Here is a 20,912-nt window from a genome sequence, read left to right on the forward strand (position 1 = left end):
ATCGCAGGGAAGGACAGTATGCATGGCAGCTCAGGTTTCTCTATTTTTTTGTGGTACTGGGCATTAAACCTTGGGACACTTTACCACTGAGCTACGTTCTCAACTCTTTTTATTTATTAATTTTAATTTTAATTTTATTGGTACCAGAGATTGAACTCAAGGAAATTCAACCACTAAGCCACATCCCCAGCCCTATTTTATATTTCATTTAAAGACAGGGTCTCACTGAGTTGTTTAGCATCTCACTGTTGCTGAGGCTGGCTTTGAACTTGTGATCCTCCTGTCTCAGCCTCCCGAGCCACTGGTATTACAGGTATGTGCCACTGTACCCAGCTCTTTTTATTTTTTGAGACAGGGTCTCACCAAGTTGCCAAAGCTGGCCTCAAACTTGTCATTCTCCTGCCTCAGCCTCTTGAATTGCCATGGCGCCCAGCTCAGGTCTTTTCTTATAAAACCACTAATGCCATCATGGGGCCCCAGTCTTATGACTTCCTCCAATTATCTCTCAAAAGCTCCAACCCCAAACACCACTATGCACTTGGGGATTAGGTGTCCAACCCATGAACTCTTAGGGGATACATTTGAACCATAGCAGGCAGCCTGGAGGGGAAGAGCAAAACCACCAAATCTCTTCCTTTGTCCCCCGTGCCCCTCACTTAGACAAGGCTCAGCTGGAGTCTGGCTCTAGTCCTCACCCAAAGCTAGCAAAGGGAGATTGTCAGCACCCTTCCTCAGATACTCCATAGGAGGGCGGGGCCAACTGGGGACTCCTAAGGGGAGGCCTTGCCTACACATCCACTGTCTGGCTGCTTCACTCTTGGCCTGAGGTCCCTAAGCAGCAGGGATGGTGTCCTGTCCCTCCCTGGGCCCCTTGGGCCACACCTTGTCTGGTGCTTGTTGGACCCCAGTATATTCTTGCACCTGCATGGGAGGCCAGCTCCTTCATCCACCAAACCCCTTTCTTTGACTGGGCCCAATTTCTCAGACACCAGGGGTTCCTAACAGTAGTCATCATAAGACTGTCAGAACCAGGACCTCATACCAAATGTGTTTCTGCAAGGACTTCTGCTCAGCCATTGTCTGTTCCACCTCTGACTTACCGACCTTGTGGCCAAGGATTGCTGTTCCATAACAGTATGCATAATCCTCATCCTTGCCTTTTGAAGCACCCCTTAGAGAAGAGCATGGTGGCACATGCCTGTGATCCCAGCTACTCCGAAGGCTGACTGCATTGCAAGTTTGAAGCCAGTCTGGGTAACTTGGTCAGATCTTGTCTCAAAATGAGAAAATGGCAGCCTGGGGCTGTACCTCAGTGGTAGAACCTGCCTAGTGCGAGGCTCTGGTCCATCCCCAGGACCATGCATGTGATAAGGCCTCTCCTTGCATCAACCTGTGTGAAAATGAAGTTTATTATGGCTGCTAAATATTCACAATACTCATTCCTAAATAAATCTACTCTTTGAAGCATCTCTGGTTTTTCTTTTTGTACTGGGGATTGAACCCAAAGCCTCCTGCATACTAGGTCAGTGCTCCACCACTGAACTGTGCCCACAGTCCTTCAAGATGGTCTTGCAAAGTTGCCGAGGTTGGCCTTGAACTTGCCTCTTGAGTAGCTGGACCACAGATGTGTACCACTATGTCCAGTGGCCTGTTATTTAGTGTGATAGTATAGGTGTATGGGAGAGGATTTATCAGGAGAATTGGCTCGTGTGATTTGGGTAGCCGACAAATCCCATGACAGGCAACCTGTAAGCAAGAAACCCTGGGACACTGGTAGTATGGCTCAGTTTAAGTCCAGAGGCCTAGAACCAGGGAAGCTATTGTGTAACCCTCAGAGATTAAAGGCCTCAGAACTCAGTTGGGCCACTGGGCTCAGTCAGTCCTAGGGTCCAAAGGTCTGGAGTCCTGATGTCTAAGGCAGAAGAAGGGTGTGTCCTGACTCCAGCAGAGGCCACTGTGCCTTTGCTGTTTGCTCCCTCTGGAGCCCCAGCAAATTAAATGGTGCCATCCACTCAGACTCACAGGACATACTCCCCTAGACACACCCAGAATAAAGCTCCATTAGCTCTCCCCACATTCCATAATCCAATAAGGGGATGCCCAAAATTGACCCTCACAGGTGTTTGTGATTTCCAGTCTCTGCAAAGGGGAGTCAGTTTCTCACCACCCTCCCTTCCAGCAAGATTATGGACCTTCAAACACATCAGATGTGCTGCAGGGCTGGGGCCAGGCCAGAGACTAGGCTCCTTTGGTCAGAGTGACCTCTGTAGAAGAGGCCTTCCATGGCCAGCTAGGTAGTGAATGTTCAGTCCCTGGTCCCTCTGGGTACTCAATAACCCCCCCACCAGCTCAGGGCCAAGACTGTCTGCCACGCTGCTGGTCTGTGAACATGAGGTGTATTGTGTGTATCCTCTTTCTGTAAGCACTGGTGGCCATGTCTGCTATAACCCCATGTCCAGGGAATGGCCACTCCTGGGCAAAGGTCTTAGCTAAGACAGGCAAGAACTTCTGAGTTCCTTTGGGATTACAAATGAGCTGAGCTCAGCCCAGCTTGGAGGCCTTGGTGTGGCTCTGGCCACCAGGACCCAGAAGCCCGTGTCCCCACCCACCCTGGCCAAGAGGACACCAGGAAAGCTTCTCCCTGAAAGCAGGTGAGGAAGGCTCAGCAGCTCACTCACCAGGTGCTGCCACCCTCTGGAGGCTCTCCCAGAAGCCTTCTCCAGCACTGCATAAAACAAGCTGCAGTGTCCAAACTTTGCTTGGCACTCAGCAAAGTTCACATCTTCAGCTCTGGACAGCAGAGAGAGTGGCTCAAGTGTGGTGCTGCCCATCCAGGGGTGTAAAGAGCATCTGCTGCTGGGGAAGGAGGTTCCTGCCTGTCCTTGTCTGCCACACAGACCTGAGAGGTGTTGCAGCTTGGGCATCCTCTGTTGCTCTCAGACACATGGTCGTTGTAATGACATGACTGCTTCTTCTGCACAGATCTCTCTGCAGAGAGCCTTAACAGTCCTGTGACCACATGCAGCAGCAATACTTCATACTCAAAGGACTGCACTTGGGTTAGCTTTGATGACTTTTGGGGGTTTGGGTGTCATATATGTCATAAAATTCACCCATTTTGAGCGCATAATTCAATAACTTTCAGTAACTTCACCAAGTGGCATGACCACCACCTATCAAAAGAATTCTGTACCCGTTAAGCAATCACTGCCCCGTGCCCCTCCCCCAGCTCCTGGCATTTACTACCCTACTTTCTGTCTACGGATTGGCCATTCTGGACATTGCAAATAAGTGGAGTTAAGTAATATGCATAGTTGGAAGCTTCACTCGTGGATCAATACTCCGTACCTATTGACGGTAATACACTCATACTGTATTTTGTTTATCATTGATCGGATGGATCTTTGGGCCGTTTCCTCTGGATGTTCACGTTTTCTCTGTGCTGACCGACACGAGTTCTTGCAGGGTGCGACCTTCGGTGCTCCATTTTTGAGTCACAAGTTGTTACGTACGTGGCTTGAGCGAATGCCTTCTCATGCAAGCGGCTGACGAAGACTTGCACCTGCCGCAGGCTGCCCGGCTCGGCGGGTCCCCGCGAGGCCAGCGCTGCCCCGCCGCGGCTTGCTACCGAGATGACTTCGTTCCCTCGGCTGAGGGGGCTAACCCCATACCACAGGTCCGCTTTTAAGAGGAGCGTGGCTGTCAAGACGCTCGCCTGCGCCCACGGGCAAAAATCCCGTGTTTCGGCGGAAGTACCGCCCCCGAGCCTCGGAGCGTCTATAGGTCGCCTCCGCCCCCCGCACAAGGCTGACGCGCTTGAGACAGCCGACTGGGTCCCCACGCCGCCCTCTGCGAATCTCTAGGAGAGCAGCCGAAGCAACTTACTAGGGGACTCAATAGTCTCGATGCACTCACGTGGCCTCAACCGGGAACCGTCACCGTCCAGCCACCAGTCCACAGAGGGGAGGCAGCGCGTGGAAATGCTTGGAGTTCCAGGCACCTAATTGGCAAAAGTTAGGGAAGGGGCGGGGCTTTCAGGTGCGATCGACGTTCCGGCGGCCCAATGGTTTGTCAGGGGTGGTCAAGGGGGACGGGCGAGTGTGAGAGGTGTTGTCGGCTAGTGGGTGGGGCTGCAGGGGTTGCCTGGGACTCTGCGGGAAGCCGCAGAGGCGAGGGGTGCTGATGGACGTGAAGGGGAACCAATGGTTCAGGAAAAGCGGGAGGCGAGTATCCAATAGCGACGGTGGCGAGGTGGGGCGTCCGCTGTCCCCGCAACGACGTGTGGGAAACGGCGGGGGCGGTTGGTCGTGAGGGACTGGCAGCCCCTCCAACAGCCTCGGGAAAGGGGGCGGTGGGCGGCCAATGGCTACGGCGAGGGGTCAGGGAGGGGCGGCGAGGGGGCCGGCGACCGGAGGCTCCGCGGCTCTGTGTGGGCAGCGTGGGGGCGGGGCTTCCGTGACGGACGGAAGGCTGGACCAATGGTCCAAGGAGGGTGGGCGGCGGGTGGCCAATGGCGGCGGCGCGACCGGGGGCGGGGCGGCAGAGTTGCGCGGCGCTGTGCGGGAAGCGGCGGGAGGCGGGCGGCGGCGGCAGCAAGGCTGAGGTGAGGCGGAACGGCCGAGCGGTCGGGGCCTTCGCGGCGGGCCCGGAGCCGCTCACCCGCCTCCGCCCGCAGGTCCGGTGGCGGCGCCCGTGGGCCGCGGCGGGCGGGAGGATGGGCACTCAGGGCAGCCCGGTGAAGAGCTACGACTATCTGCTCAAGTTCCTGCTGGTGGGCGACAGCGACGTGGGCAAGGGCGAGATCCTGGAGAGCCTGCAGGACGGCGCGGCCGAGTCCCCGTACGCCTACAGCAACGGTAGGGCGGCGGCCGGGTGGGAGGAGGGCGCGCTGCGAGCCGGCCGAGGCCCGGACCAGGCCTCCCGGGACCGGCGAGGCCTGGTCGGGCGCGGTAGCCTCCGCGCGGGAGGCGGTCCCGCCGCGCAGCCCGCGAGGGGTTAGCTTCGGCGGCCTGCCGCTCGCGCGGAGGAAACACCTCGGCAGCGATGTTATTAAACATCTCCTTTAACTTCCGGGTGCATGGCTCGCGTACACAAGGTGGATTGCACCACCACCGCTTGCCCGAGCCTGCCTCTGGGTTTAGGAGTGTACCGGGAAAGCGTGGTGGACGGTCGGCGCGGGGGCCTTCAGGGGTGTGTCTTAAGATCCCGAGGCTCCCGAATTTCAGCGGAGCTGGTGGCCAGTCAAACTCCATCCTTTCACAGGCCCTTACAAGCTCTGGAAGTGCTGTCTCACCTAATTGTACTTCTCCTGTCCTTGTTGTTCTCTGCCTTCCTGCTTTGTTTCTTGGGCTCTTGTCAGTCCTGTCTGACCGCCCTGAGCCTTTGCAGTTTGCTGAATCGTTTGCCCCAGGGCAGTTGAGAGTGTGGGCATGGTGTCTCCCATCCATTGGTTTTAGGATTTGTCAAACTGGGCTGATGCAGAGGGCCCTGCCTCTTGAGCAGCAGTGCCAAATCCTGAAGGTCCTGACCAGAGAGGAAGAGCCATGGGTTTGTTTTTAGGTGGGGGCTCACACTTAAGGCCTTTACACCAGCTAGGCCCCTTGACTAGTATTTGACATTCCAGGGTTATTTTCCTGCTGGGGCAGGTGGCCAGATTGTTTTTCTAGTAGTACTGTCGCCTCCTGGCACCAGACTCCCAGGAGGCTAATGCAGGAGTGCAGGCTGGGTTGGGCTTTTATAGTGGATTAGTGTTTTCCTGGGATATTAACTTGTGCTTCAGAGGATTGGCTCAGTCCCACTGGCTACTCCACCAACTCCACCTCATGCACACAGTGACTAGCTGAGAGATAGGGCCCTTCTTTCTCTTCCATCCCCTTTGTCAGGCTGTTGTGCTTTCCTATAGTATGTTGACCGAAGTGGAACTTGTATTACATAAAATGTGGGGATCTGCAAGACATGGTGAGCTTGTGTCACAGAGGTCCATCTGCCGGAAGTGGTGTGGAAAGCCTGCACTTAGACTAATGGCAGGACCTGGGCACACTTGTGCCCCTGCAGGCGTCCTGCAGTGTCAAGTTTGGTGATAGCAGTATCCAGGGCTCTTTAGATTAAGATATGCACAGAACCAGGAGTACTTGTGGTCAGAGCATCACCTTACTGACCCAGGGTGAACTTGGTGGGACTGAGAACACTTTGGTTTCCTTAGGGAGACTGTTGGGGGTTTGGAATCTCCAAAGCTGCTGGTTCTCAGGATTCAGCACTGTTTAAGTTTGCTGCTGTCTTTGAAAGATTTGTGGTAGTTGGAAGCTTTGGATTTCTAGTTGCTTTGTGAATAGGTGAATATTAACTTTTCTCATTTGTGAGAAGTGCCTAGTGTGTTTCCAGTTTCTTGTTCTTGGCCTACACTTGTCTGGTTCCTCTGATCAGGTGGCCGGTGGGTCCCCACCTGGTAAGGGGCATGCTGCTTTAGGGTGACTCAGACCTCCTCCTTGATCACAGCTGGATCACTTACTTGTCTTGAAGGCAGGTCTAGCTTGTTCCTAAGACAGGTATGCAAGAAAGTTTGGGCTCCAGCTTCACAAACACTTGTGTCATCAGAATGGCCACTTGGAGCAGTAGCAGTGTGATGCTTTGTCTAGGTGCCCACACTTTTAGGGCCTTGGTTTTGGATCTCTGTGAAGCTTTGGTTTCTCCTAGTATGCAGCAGTGGCTTTAGGGGAATGGTCCTATTCTCTTTGGGACAGAACAGGATACTGAGTAGATATTCTCCCCCGGTAGCCACAGGGGAATTATGCTCTTGAGCAAAAGCCTCACTGCTTCTTGGGAGGGTATGCTGTGAGCAGCTTCTACTCACTGGCCCTATTCAGCTTCTACTTGCTACCACACAAGCCTGTCCTTGTTCATCTTCAGTTAAACTAGTTACATCTTCCTACCTGGGTTCCTACAAAACTTCCCTGGGTGTTAGGGGTCTCTGGGAAAGTCTGAGGTAATTTGTATGCCGCAGCCTGGGAGATTTGTGTGGGTTAATGAGATGAGTCCATGGGTATAACTTGATTTCTCCCCCTCTTCCTTTGGGAGTCAGTATTGGTGAAAGCTTCTGAGTGATGCCCTGTCCATTGAGCCCAGGGATTTGGGAGGGAGTCAGGGGATTGTGGACACTGCAAGGCTGACATGGAGGTTTGCTACGAATGTTGGGACCTCCTGGTTGTAGAGGTGTATGCAGGACCAGATGATGCTGTGCCCCCAAAGTGAGGACACTGTGTGCCTGTGTCCTGTGCAAGTTGTGATCTCCCTGCTGGAGCCAGTGCCAGAGTGCCATATCAATGCCCCAGAGGCCAGTCCAGATATTGCTTTGCTCCCAGTCCATGTCTTTCTTCTCTTATTTGGAGTTTTTTTCTCTCTTAACTGCAGATTCAAGGGGAAGCCTGAAGTGCTTCTCTGAGCTCTGTTTCCCTAAGTCAGAAAATGTCTTCAGGTCAAGTATCCTGTGTTCTCATCTGTTGCCTTGCTTCTATGCTAGCACCAGGTTTTCATTTGGGAATGCTAACTCAGTGTGTTTTTAAGCCTGTGTGCAGCTTCCCTGGACTGTTGCTTGGTGCTAGTCACATGGTCACCATAGCAACCCCTCATGGTTTGTTCTTTCTTCTGTACTTGACCGGGGGCTCGGGTCTGGGATTCCTGGATTGATTTGTCAGGGACCTCTGTTATAAACCAAGTTTTCTAGTAGGGCTTTGGCCCCAGGAGGAACAGGAACAATCACCATGGTAACAGCTAATGCCTCCAATATGTAATGTGTCCCCAGAACACTGCTGAGCGTTTCTCTCTCTTCCTCATTTAATCTTTACCACCACCCTGTAAGAGAGGCACTGTTTTCCCCATTTTACAGATGAGGAACTGAGGCTCAGAGGCAGAGAGACTGCTGCTGTCAAGAGCAGTGTGGTCAGGGCCGGAGTTGTGGCTCAGTGACAGAGTTCTTGCCTAGCATGTGTGAGGCACTGACTTTGATCCTCAGCACCACATTAAAAAAAAAGAAAAAAGAAAAGAAACAAACAAAATAAAGTTAAAAAAAAAAAAAAGAGCAGTATGGTCTTTGTGTTTGTGGGTCCAGCCTTCTCATTTGGAGGGAAGCAGGCAAACCTTACAGTGAAGTAGCAGAGGATTATGGCTCTTCTCCCCTTGCCCCCATTTTCATTTCTACTCTAGGGCTTCCTGGTTGCTGCATGCCTGCTGCTTCTGTACACTGCTTGAGACCTTGAGAAGTTGATCTCAGAGGACTTTCCTCAGCTCCTGCCTGACCCCTGTCAGCATCTGGAAACCCACATCATTGTTTGGCGTTGAAAAAAATTTTTTTTTTTTTTTTTGCCATGCTGGGGATAGAACTCAGGGCCTTGCCCATGTGAGGCCAGTGCTTTCCCACTAGCTCTGCCCCTAGCCCAGGAGTTGACACTTATTTGTGTGTGTGTGTGTGGGGGGGGTGCTAGGGATTGAACATAGTGGCACTTTAGCACTGAGCTACATCCCAGCTTTTTTTTTTTCTTTTTTTTCCATTTTTTATTTTGAAACAGGGTCTCAGTAAGTTGCTGAGCCTGGTCTCAAACTTGTGATCCTCCTTAGCTTTCCAAATTGCTGCAGTTAGCAGGTGTGTGATACCACACACACCTGGCTAATTGGCACCGCTTTTTTTGGGGGGGGGGCGGGTACCAGGGATTGAACCCAAGGGTACTGAGCCACATCCCCAACCCCTTTTTTATATTTTGAGATAGGGTCTCTCTGAGTTGCTTAGGGCCTCGTTAAGTTGCTGAGGCTGGCTTTGAACTTGCCCGTCCTTCTGCTTTTGCCTCCCAAACCGCTAGAATTATAGGAGTGCAGCACCGAGCCTGGCATAATTATTGGCACTTTTTGATGGACCATTACAACTCTTCTCAAGGCAGGTTTGGCCCTTCAGGTGCTGACCTTCCTTCCAGCTCTGTGACATATGCTGTCCTCCCCAGAGTCCACCAGGCCTGAGAGCAGCAAGGAAGGGACCCTTTAAGATGGGATGCAATAGGCTGGGGGAGGTGCAGCATGCTTAGATATGATGGGAATCTACAGAGGCATATGAACCAACAGAGGTTCATGTGTAGCTTCCTAGAGGAGGGGGTATTTGAAATGAGTCCTAGGGTTTCTCCTTCTCTCTCTCTCTCTCTCTCTCTCTCTCTCTCTCTCTCTCTCTCTCTCTCTCTCTCTCTCTCTCTCTCTCTTTGGTACCGGGAATTGAACTCAGGGTCACTCAACCACTGAGCCACATCCCCAGCCCTATTTTATTTAGATGCAGGGTCTCACTGTGTTGCTTAGCGCCTCGCTGTTGCTGAGGCTGGCTTTGAACTCCTGATCCTCCTGTCTCAGCCTCCTGAGCTACTGGGATTACAGGTTTGTGCCACCATACCCGGCCCTCCTTTTATCTCTTTACCATTACCTGGTCCCACCTGCCCTCAAGAGAACAGATTTCCATGTCTGTGCTAACTGTTCCATGTTTTATGCTAACTGTGCTGCTTTGTAAATAAGATAGTCCTCAAACATGGAAGCTGCTGAAGTTCACCAAGGTGCACAGGTCCTCCCTAAGCTCCTCAAATAGGAAAGCCACTTCTTGTCAGCCATGATTAGGGGAAGGTGGGCAAGGACAGCTTGCTTGAAGGGTTTGGGGGAGAGGACAAGTTCTGGCCCCAGGCAGTGTAGCTGGGGGCCAGTGAGAGTTCTTAAATGAAAACCAAGTTTCCTTTTTCCTTCTGCTTTTCTTTTTCAATTAGAATGCCGAATTGTGTTTTCCTGGGTCTTTAGCATTGTCATGAATTCTTTCAGATGACAGAGCAAATGCTTAAGTGGCAGGTATATAGTATATAGTGGCAAGTAGAGCTAGCTGTCGTGCAGTTGGAATTTTTGTATTGTATATACATACTGGCATCTTTTTTTTCAGTGTGGATTGTGTTTTGGATAATGAACTAAATTTAACACCGTTTCAGGAAGGAAACCATATCAGGGAGCCGAGAAGTTGGTGGGAAGGACACAAAAGGAGAGATACGGTTCTTAGAGGGTCCTTTTGCCTCCTATTCTGTTTAAAGATTGTAGCTGGAAAGGTGTGAAATTGCTGATCCCAGAAAAACTGCTGCTTACCTGGGTCTGAATCCTGTGGTAACTGCATGTGGAACAGGAAGGAGATAGAGCTGCACCCAGACCCTTCTCATGGGCAGCATCCAGGATAGACACTAGGCCACATGGGTATGGGGGGCCCATGGGCTATATTGGCCAGGATGTTGTCCTGTATCATCTAAGAACTAAAGGAAATGTCGTCGGCATCCAAATCCTAACTGGGAAAAAACTGCAAGAAGAATGCAAGAGGAAAAGAATGCAAGAGCAGCAGGATGTGGTGGGCCAGGCCTCTGATCCCAGCACCTCTAGAGGCTGAGGCAGAAGGAGGATCCTAAGTTTGAGTTCATTCATGGCAGCCAGGAAGCAGAGAGAGAAAGGGGAGGGGGCCCCGGGGAAGATGAATCCTTCCAGGAAGTGCCCCCAGTGACCCACTTCCTTCAGTCTTGCCATGCCTGTCTATAGTTAACATTCAGGTAGTTCATTTAAACAAGAATGAACTGATTATGTTACAGCCCTCACAGTCTCATCATTGAACACTCCTGTATTAACATAGGAGCTATCCAGACTATACCCAAACCATAACAGGCTGCCAAGGTTCTCTGCTGGGGTCCAGAAAATTGCTGTTGCAGGAGAGGGGAGTGTGGCCAAAGGAGCCTTGATCACTGCTGAGGCTGCATGCTCTACTCCATGTCATGAGCCTTGCTCTGAGAGGTGGCTGTTCATCAAGCCTAGTCCAGGTATGGTGCCCATGCCTTTGCAGCATCCTTCAGGCTGAGGTCTGTCACACCACTGTGGCAGGGCCTGCAAGACCAATGAGCAGAAGAGAAGAGAGGGCAGGCTGCAGCCCTACAGACAGACCTGTCTTTAGTCCTTGGGCTCTAGAATGTTTCCTGCCTACCTGGTCCTGTCCGGGTGGGGTTGGTGGGTGCTCAGTGGTATTCCTTCACCTCCTCAGCTGTGAAATAGTGGCTTCCTGTTGCTGGCTTGTCTCCCCCCTATGCTGCTATAAGTCAGAAACATCTTTGGATGTTAAGTGTCATACTGACACAAGGTTTTGTTCCTTTACAGCCCCCCTGAATGTGGGGCACCTTCAGGCAGCCTTGGGCCTTTACTGTCATCTGCGTCCCTGAGCATGACTCTGCTTCTCTTGGTGGAGAGAGGTATTATTACATTAACAATCTTTCCCCTCCCACCACAATGCTGGGGAATGAACTGATGGCCTTGTGCTTGTTGGGCCAGCACTGTATCACTGATGTATATTCCAGTCCCATCAACTTCTTAAATGACTTTTATTAAACATGGATTATTATTGGTACCAGAGATTGAACCCAGCCACATTGATTGAACTAAGCCACATCCCCAGCCCTTTTTAATTTTATATAGAGACAGGGTTCTTGCTAAGTTGATTAGGGCCTCACTAAGTTGCTGAGGCTGGCTTCAAACTCACGATCCTCCTGCTTCGGCCTCCCGAGCTGCTGGGATTATTGGTGTGCGTCACCGTACCCAGTTTAAGAAATTGTTTATTTGCTTATTTTTAGTGGTGCTGGGGATTGAACCCCGGGCTTTGTGCATGCAAGGCAAGCACTGTACCAACTAAGCTTTTTCCCCAGCCTCACAAGAAATTATTATGTTGAATTTTTGCAAGAATTTGGCACAGACAGTTAAACACATAACTCATAATCAGCAAGTGAATAAAGCCAAGGTTATTGTCTGTGGGAACAGAAGGGTTTGAATTCCCCAGCCCTTTTTATCTTTTATTAAAAACAGTGTGGCAATTTCTTAAAAATGACCCAGCAGGGCTGGGGCTTTAGCTCAGGGACAGAGCACTTGTCTAGCATGTGTGAAGCACTGGGCTTGATCCTTAGCACCACATAAAAATAAAACAAACAAAATAAAGATATGCTGTCCATCTACAACTACAAAAAAAAAAAAAAAAAAAAAAAAAAAGCCCAGCAAACCAGACGAGGTGGTGTACCTCTGTAACCCCAGTGACTCAGGAAACCAGTGCAGGAGGACTGCACATTTGAGGGCATCTTCAGCAACTTAACAAGACCTTCAGCGACTTGGCAAGATCTTTCCTCAAACAAACAAACAAATATAAAAATGAAAAGCACTGGGAATCCTCAGTATTAAAAAAAAAAAAAAGAAGAGGAAGAAAAGAAAAAATGTAACTCTCTCTCACTCTGTACTCATCAGCAATGCGTGAGAGTTCCAGTCACTAACTTCATGGCCAACATTTGATGCCATCAAACTCTCTTATCAGTTAACTTCATTGAGGTATAATTTAAGTACAAAACACCTATTTGTATTTAAAGTTCGGAATTCGATGAGTATTGACATTTTTGAACATCTGGAAGTGTACAAAGAACTCTACACATAGTCCTCATGTAGACCACCCCTGCCCACTCTGGAACTGGGCATCTGCTGGTCTTTGTGTCATTGTAGATTTGCTTCATTTTCTAGATCTTGTGTATAATGGAGTCACACATATGAACCTCTATGGCCTCATCCAACATTTCCTGGGAGAGGGTTGCACCTTGTCATGGTTAGTGTCCTCCCTTTTCTGTGCTTTGTGGCCCATGTGTGTAGACCGTGGTGCCTAGGTCTGTTCTAAAAATGGGCTTTTAGGTGGCTTCTGTTTTGGGGTTGTTCTGAAGAGTGCATTTGTAGAAATTCTCACGCTTTTGGCAAAATGTCTCTGCATTTCAGTGAGGGATTTGCCCAGGAGTGGATGTACTGGTTGTAGGGCATGTATATGCTCAGCCTCAGAAGACACCACCAGTTTTCCAAGCAGTTGAACAGTTTTTCCTCCAGCAGGATCCCTTGCCCTTTCCTTTCATTTCAGCCAGGCTGGTGCTGGGATACCTGTTTCTTTGTAACACCCATAGAACAATTCCAACCTCTAGAGCCACCTTTTGCTACTTAACTGTTTCCCAGTGGACTTATTTTTAGTTTGTATCCAACTCTATATAATAAAACAATGTTGCAGTAAATAGCCTTTTGTAATGTTTACACCATTCTGCTTCTTTTCTCTTCAGTGTTACCTTATGGTGCTGGAGGTTGTAAACCTGACCCCAGCTTCCCTGAGCTAAAATCCAGGTACAAGGTGTTGGCAGGTGCATTGCTTTCTGCAGGATCTGTAGGAGAGTCTGATTGTTTGCTCTTTGGGTTGTTAGCAGAATTGAGTTCTCTGCAGTTACAGAACTGGGATCCTTGTGTCTTTACTGGCTATAGACTAGGCCTGAGCTTTTAGAGGTCACCAGTGACTACTTCCTCCATCATCAGGGCTGGCAGCAGTGGGTCACATCCCTCTGATGCTTCTGATTTTTCCTTCTCCCTCTGTCTCATCTAACTAACTTAGATGAGGCTTTTAAGGAGTCACATAAATAAATCAGGTCCACCCCGAGAATCCAGGAGAATATTCCATCTCAAGGGCCATATCTTCACTTTGCCCTGTGAACTAACCTGTGTTAATCAATTTCTTTCTTTTCTTTTCTTTTTCTTTTTTTCTTTTCTTTTTTTTTTTTTTTGATACTGTAGATTGACTCCAGGGTTACTTTACCACTGATCTATATCTATATCCCCAGCCCCCCTTTTTGAGACAGGGTCTTATCAAGTTGCCCAGACTGGCCTGAATTTGCAATCCTCCTGCCTCAGCCTCCTGAGTAGCTGAAGTTATAGGCATGAGTCATTGCACCCTACTGTAATCTATTTCTTTATTAAAATCATTTTACAAACGTAAATTTACAGCAATAAACCACTGTTCATCAATACCCATGAAAAAGGAATGCAAAGATTTAAGAATACTTGCTTCTGAGCTGGGATTGTGGCTCAGCGATAGAGTGCTCCCCTAGATGGGCGGGACCCAGATTTGATCCTCAGCATTACATAAAAATAATAAAAAAGGCATTGTGTTGTGTCCATCTACACCTAAAAAATATTAAAAAAAAAAAAAGAATACTTGCTTCTTAGCTGGGCTCAATGACACATGCCTGTAATCCTAGTGCCTTGGGAGGCTGAGGTAGGAGGATCACGAATTCAAAGACAGTCTCAGCAAAAGTGAGGCACTAAGCAACTCAGTGAGACCCTGTCTCTAAATAAAATACAAAATATGGGTTGCTCAGTGGTCAAGTGCCCCTGAGTTTGGGGGTACCAATCCCTGATAAGGCCCCCCCAAAAAAAGAATACTTGCTTCTTGTCAGGCATGGTGGCATATGCCTATAATCCCAGCAATTTGGGAGGCTGAGGCAGGAAGATTACAAATTTGAGACCAGCTTTAGTAACTTAGCAAGACTATGTCTCAAATTGAAAAATTTAAAAAAGGGCTGGGGATATAGTTCAGTGAAAGAGCACTTAACGTAGCAATTTGAGAGGCTGAGGCAGGAGGCTTACAAGTTCATAGCCAGCCTACGCAACTCAATAAGACCCTGTCTCTAAATAAAATATTAAAAAGGGCTGGGGATGTGGCTGAGTTCAATCTGGTATCAAAAAAGACTACTTGCCTAGCATGCACAAGGCCCTAGTTTCAATCCTCAGTACTGTGGGTGGGGGGGGGCGAATACTTGCTTCTCTGTGCATGTAGTGGCACAAGTAGGATGTCCCCACTGTGCTCCTGACAACATGATGCTGTCTGAAGCAGTAGGATTCAGGAGCACAGTGACCTGGTGCATGGGCTTTAAGAATTCCTAAAGTTGTATAATTTTCTCAGCCATAGTGCCAGGCTCCAGAGCATGCTCTTTGCCTGGTTTTCACATGGGGCAGTCCATGGCATCAATTCCCCCTAGACTTCTAGAGCCCACTGTATTCACTGTTGTCAGGGCCCAGTTCATCCATTCCATTTCTGAAATTACTGCTCAGTCTGGGTCAAACATTGCATCATCGAGGTAGAACACTGTTTTGATCATCTTTTTCGTCACTGTGATCAGAAGACCCAACAAGAACAATTAGAGGAAGAAAAGCTTATTTGGCTTACAGTTTCAGAGGTCTCAGTCTGTAGACAGCCAACTCCATAGATCTGGGCCCAAGGTGAGGCAGAACCTCTTGGCAGAAGACTGTCATGGAGAAAAGCGGCTCAGAACATGGCAGTCAGGAAGCAGAGAGAGCTCCACTCACCAGGGACAGAATATAAACCCAAAAGTCATGCCCCCAGTGACCCACCTCCTCATGCCACACTCCACCTGCCTATAGTTACCACCCAGATAATCCTTCAGTGGTTTAATGCAGTGATTATGCTACAACTCATAATCTAATCACCGCCTCTCTGAAAATTCTTGCACTGTCATATCACACATGAGCTTTGGAGGGGGACACCTCATATCTAAACCATAGCAAACACAAAAGGGTCTCTCAGTTCCTGCACCAAAAACACTATGGTCAGCTGGAAATCCTTAGTGGCAGAAGCGACACCCAATTATCTCTGCTTGGAATGGGCCTGCACCTCTCCCACTGGGCCTCTACAGCACCAGTGTGACTGACAATGTTGGGACCAGTCACCAGAAAGGCACACTCTGATCACCTCTTTCAGGACTTCCTTGTAAGGTTCTTTTTGTTGTTGTTGTTGTTGTTATATATAGATTTTTGTAGTGTGGGTCAGAAGAGAGTGTGTGTACTTTCTGCTAGGTATTATGTGGTCTGGTTGCATTTTGCTGCAGCCTGTTGGTTAGCTTACAGTTTCTATGGGTCAGGCTTGCTTGGGTCCTCACAGAGTCTCAGGGCCTCTCATAGGTGCTAATTGAGGTGTTAGCCAGGGCTGGAGCTCGTCTGAGGATCGACTAGAGAAGGTTGCCTTCTAAGCTTAGCTCCTAGTGAGCTGTCAGCCACCCTCAGTTTCTGGCATCTTCATGGGGTGCCTTACTTCACAAAACCAGTCAGTCAGAATCCAGTCTCATGAAACAGTCTTGGAAGGAACATGCATCCATATTCTGTTGATCAGAAGCAAGCCTCAGGTTCTACTCACCCTCCAGGGGATGAGTCCCAGAAGCCAGCCCTGGGCCCACCTGTAGGCTGGCTCCTGCCTCTCTGTCCTCAGCAAGCTACACCAGGTTTCAGCTCTTGGAGCTCCTGCAGGCTCCTCTTTTTTTTTTTTTTTTTTTTCTATGCATGTGGCTCTTCTGAGGAGGTCAGAAACCTCCCTGTGCAGGTGTGGGCAAAGCATCTTACCCTCAGGGTAAGGCAAATGAGGACAGATGGATTGCATGGAGGGTCCCCAAACCAGTGTGGGGAGCCAGTGTGGGGAGCCAGTGTGCACATCTCAGATCCTACCTGGAAGTGCTGGCCCTTTCTGAGCCTCACTGTGTAAGAGCAGCATGAAGGCTGGCACTGGCAACCTTTGCAGGGCCTGATCTGGGCTGGCCTGTGAGCCCACTACCCTCCACACCACCATTTCATGAAAGACTTTCTATCTCTGGACACATGGTCAAAGCTGCTTTTTCCTCCCAAAGAAACAACACACCAAGGAACAGTGGCCACCTCTCCTGGGGCATCAGCTTTGGACATTGTGTTGAAATCCACTGGTGCATACTGCATTCAGGCAGCCTGACATGGGCTCTGCTTTCTGGTAAGAAGGGACCTGCACACAGCCTCCAACAACTGGCTTGGTGTGGCCCTCCACGCGATCCACCTGTCCTCACTTGCCTCCCTACAAGGGTGAGGTGCTTGGCCCACACCTGCTCAGGGGAGGTTTCCGCCCTTCTTAGGAGAGGGAAGCTGCACAACAGGAGTAACCTGTTGGGGATGGAAATGTTCCCTTTCCCCTGGACACTAGCATTCTACTTTCTGGTGCTCAACTGAAATGCACCCTCTTTTCTCCTTAATCTGTTTTTTTTTTTTTTTCCTCATTTTCTGTTCATTGTCACAAATAAAAACCTCGGTGACTCTTAATTATGTTGGAAAGGGAAGGAATAATTACATATTTATTCTTTTAAAAAAAATTTTGTAGGGGCTGGGGATGTGGCTCAGGCGGTAGCGCGCTCGCCTGGCATACGTGCGGCCCCGGGTTCGATCCTCAGCACCACATACCAACAAAGATGTTGTGTCCGCCAAGAACTGAAAAATAAATATTAAAAATTCTCTCTCTCTCTCACTCTCTCTCCTCTCTCACTCTCTCTTTAAAAAAAATTTTTGTAGTAGTAGATGGACAGAATGCCTTTATTTTATTTATTTATTTTTATGTGGTGCTGAGGATGAAACCCAGTGCCTCACGCATGCTTGGCAAGTGCTCTGCCACTGAGCTACAGCCCCAGCACTACATGTTTATTCTTGCCCTGTCTTCCATAAAGGCCCAACAAGGCAGAACAAGGCAGCATGTGTGCATTGTGTGTTCAGGGGACTCACTCCTTGCCTGTTGGGTACAGGTGGATCTATACTGACTCTGACTCTGCAGTGTCATTAGGTTGGAGCTGCCGGCCAGCTTGTATGTAGTGGGTCTTCACTCTGACAGATCCCTGCTCCAGTTAATCGATTTATGTGCAGAACACAGAGAGTCACTAGCACAGTCTTTCTGCCAGCAACTGTCTGACAGATGCAGAACAAGGCACACTTTCTACTTCCACTTGCCTTTCTTCGGAGGGCTCCACAATGCAAATCTGTAAGAATTGAGACAGTACACCTCAAGGGAATTAATTACAAAGTGCTCAGGAGAGGAATAACAACATTACACAAAAAAAGAGAACTGAAAACTCTCAGAGGTCAGCTTAGTCCTGATCTGATAGCTCAGCTTCACTCTTTAGGTATATAAATCGATTTCTGCAGGAAAGTGGCTGCCTGCAGCAGATTGTCACTCAGGTGACCCTCACAGGCCCCGCACTGCCCTTCCTCCTGTGCTTCTCCAGCAACTGTGCTTATTGCTCCCAGGAAAACAGGGCTCCATGAGCTATGTTCAGCTTTCCAAAACACCATTGAAAACAAAGTCACATTCAAGAGAAAGTTGACACTTCAGTGATCTCTTTTTCACTGTCATTCCTCCATTGCCCTTCTGACTGGTGCTATGAAATATCCCTTCAGAGAGTACCTGAGTCAGCAGCCTAGTGATTTTGATGCTCCTGCCTGTCTAGCCTCCCTCAGGCTTCTCCTGGAGTAGCCAAAGAGCAGCCATGTGCTTGTCACTCACCTTTCTGTAGTTTGTCCTCGATCATTCCCAAAGAACTACACATGGGGACTGGCAGTGCAGGGAGGCCTGGGTGCCAACTTGAGATTGTCCCCTGTATGTGGCCTAGGCCCAGGGGCCCTCTTAGACAGTGGCTTGCAGCCTGCCCTTCTCTATCCTGAAGCAAGATGCAGACAGTATAATTTTGCTAATGTACACAATTGAATATGCCTGTGTACACACACATCTGTAATGCACAGCAGAAAGAAATGGGATGTAAATTTTGACATAATCCTTTGTATCATGTGTGAGGAAGGGGCAGGCAAAGTACATCTCGTGCCTGTGTTATATGGGATTTCTTTTCCTAGAATGGTGAGCAGTTCTTGGCAAAATCCTGAGCAAGGTTCATTCTCCCATGACTATGCGGCATTGGCATTCCTGAGAAACACAGTATTAGCATAGGACAGAGTCAGGTCCCACCAGACCCCTGGCACAGGTGTTTCCCTGTATGAAAACTTGACTAGGTGTTTGCACATTTGTGGTCTCAGGACAGTTCCTCATGGTACAGAAGAGCCACATACATGGTGGTTCAGCTGATATCTCTAACCCATGCCTCCTAATCTCAGGACAACAAAAAACTATTCCACAGATTCCAAACACCCTCTTGGGGTATGCAGCTCCCACAAGAGCCACTGCTGAAGCTCATGGTCTAGACAACAGTCAGGTTTGATTACCATCAGCTCCCAGAATGGTACTGGTGTATCATAGAAATTTAAGACTCTTGTGTGTAATGAATTGCCACTGCCTCAAAAACCCCCTAAAGTAACAGCAAAGACATTTTAAAAATATGGGAGTCTATAAGGTGAAAGAGGTCAGTAGTTTGGGAAACAGGGTATGCTGCCACGGCCGAGTGGGGCCTGCACAGAACCCCCTGGACTTCGTTTGAAGATGGGCTGAAGTCAGAGCAGGTGTTTGGGAGACTGACCGGGGACACATGAGCCATGGACACCAAACACTACCAGAGATGGTGAGGGTGGGGAAAGCAAGGAACTAGGAGTAGCCTGACCCCAAATCTGTTCTGAACAGGGGCCCCTGCACCCCATTCCAGCACTGGTGGATAGGAGCTCACGGCAGGAGCCATGTTTTTACTGCACAACTAGTAGTCAAGAGAAATGCCCCAACAGCTCCCCTGTGAACACCCAGTTCCCAAGCCAGAGCCTCATATCTTCCCACAACTTCTCAAGGTCACTCTTTGAGGGGTGAAGGAACAGCCAAGGTCATCAAAAGGACAGATCAAAGCAGAGACACAAAAGGACCTCAGAGAGTATCTTCCCATTAGTGTGCTGGAGCCAACTACCTTCAAGAAGAGAAACAAGGATACTATCAGGAAGGACATCCAGACTCCAGAGAGCTTCTAGAAGTTACAAATCAGCAGAAGTATTTAAAACCACCATAGAAAGGCTAGAAAGGAAAGATCAGACACCTAGGCAGTTATCCCAGTGGTCACTCTGGCCAGCATAGGTCAAGATGACTGATAGCAGCTAGGTGTGTAGAAGGATAAACTGAGGAGTACAAGCATACGGAGTTACCCAGCACCAGGGGTGTGGAGAACTGCACAGAGCACTCGGCAAAGAGGTTGTCCTAAGAGCTGTTAGAAGAAAAAGGCCCTGGTGGAGGATGAGGAATTAGACAGCACTGGCCTCTCTTGGAGTCACTAAGCACCTGGCAGGACTTGGGAATGACATTGCAGGATTTAGGCTCATGTAATTTTGGACAGGGAGGTTGCAGCCATGTGGTACACACAGCCAGGAACTCTGGCTGATGACTTTGTTCTCAGGAGTAAGGCTGGTGTTCTGACATCCCTGCTTCAGTTTCTTTCTGAGTCTCATGATGATAGTGCTTCTGGAGTCTTATAAGTACATGTGTTAGTGCAGGTCTGCCAGGAGGTAACAGCTCACCAGGGTCAGGTGAGCTAGAGGGCCACTGGGGTGGACCTGAACTAGTGGTAAGGCCTTCAGACCCACCTAGAGCCCCTGGCACTCGTGAAGCCTTGGTATAGATTAGCTGAAGGCCCTAGAGAGGCACCAGCCCTTTCAGGGGCCTTGCCTTTTTAACTGAACAGTATATTATCTGATATCCTTAAAAAAGAGTGATTTTGAGCTGGTGTCATGGCTAGTGGTAGAGCACTTGCCTAGCACATGCTAGGCCCTAGGTTCAATCCTCAGCACCACATAAAAATAAAGGTATTGTGTCCAACTACAACTGAATAAGTAAATAAATATTTTTTTTAAATGAAGGGAAAAAAGGTGGCACAAGAATGGATGGACATGCTGGGGTTTTGGCTCAGTGGTAGGGAGCTTGCCTGGCATCTGTGAGGCACTGGATTTGATCCTCAGCACCACATAAAAAAATAAACAAAACAGAGTGGATGGACCTCTGCATGGATGACATCCAGACTCCAGCTGCTTATGGCTTTTCCTGGGAGCCCCAGCAGACCTGCCAGCCTGTGCCCAACACAGCCCACCATGCTTCTGGTACCTGGGCACCAGGCTTTGTTACAGTTCATTGCTCTGCCTCCAGCAGCTGTACCCCTCCACCCTCCGAAGCAGCCTCCACCCATCATCCCCACCAGAGAGTTGCTCACTCTGAAGCATTGGATAAATGATAATTGCTCCTCTGAGAAACCTCCCCAGACAAGGGCTCCCTT

General features: G+C 49.3%; 1 protein-coding gene across 5 annotated transcripts in view; it reads left to right on the forward strand.

The window, feature by feature from the left end:
- The first annotated feature begins 4,205 nt into the window (after positions 1-4,205).
- Rab40c (RAB40C, member RAS oncogene family) overlaps positions 4,206-20,912 on the forward strand; it is a 34,007-nt gene continuing 17,300 nt past the window's right edge. Inside the window, exons 1-2 of one of the 5 annotated variants that reach the window (XM_078024825.1) lie at positions 4,206-4,223; positions 4,676-4,856. In XM_078024825.1, coding sequence (XP_077880951.1) covers positions 4,715-4,856 — 142 coding nt within the window. In that variant the 5' untranslated portion in view covers positions 4,206-4,223; positions 4,676-4,714. Of the gene's footprint in view, positions 4,224-4,283; positions 4,301-4,517; positions 4,857-20,912 lie in introns of those variants that run through there. The other 4 variants (XM_078024826.1, XM_021725385.3, XM_005323652.5 and 1 more) reach the window with 4 other exon arrangements.

The sequence above is a fragment of the Ictidomys tridecemlineatus genome, chromosome 10 (genome assembly GCF_052094955.1).
Source record: "Ictidomys tridecemlineatus isolate mIctTri1 chromosome 10, mIctTri1.hap1, whole genome shotgun sequence".
In the NCBI taxonomy this organism is placed as follows: Eukaryota; Metazoa; Chordata; class Mammalia; order Rodentia; family Sciuridae; genus Ictidomys; species Ictidomys tridecemlineatus.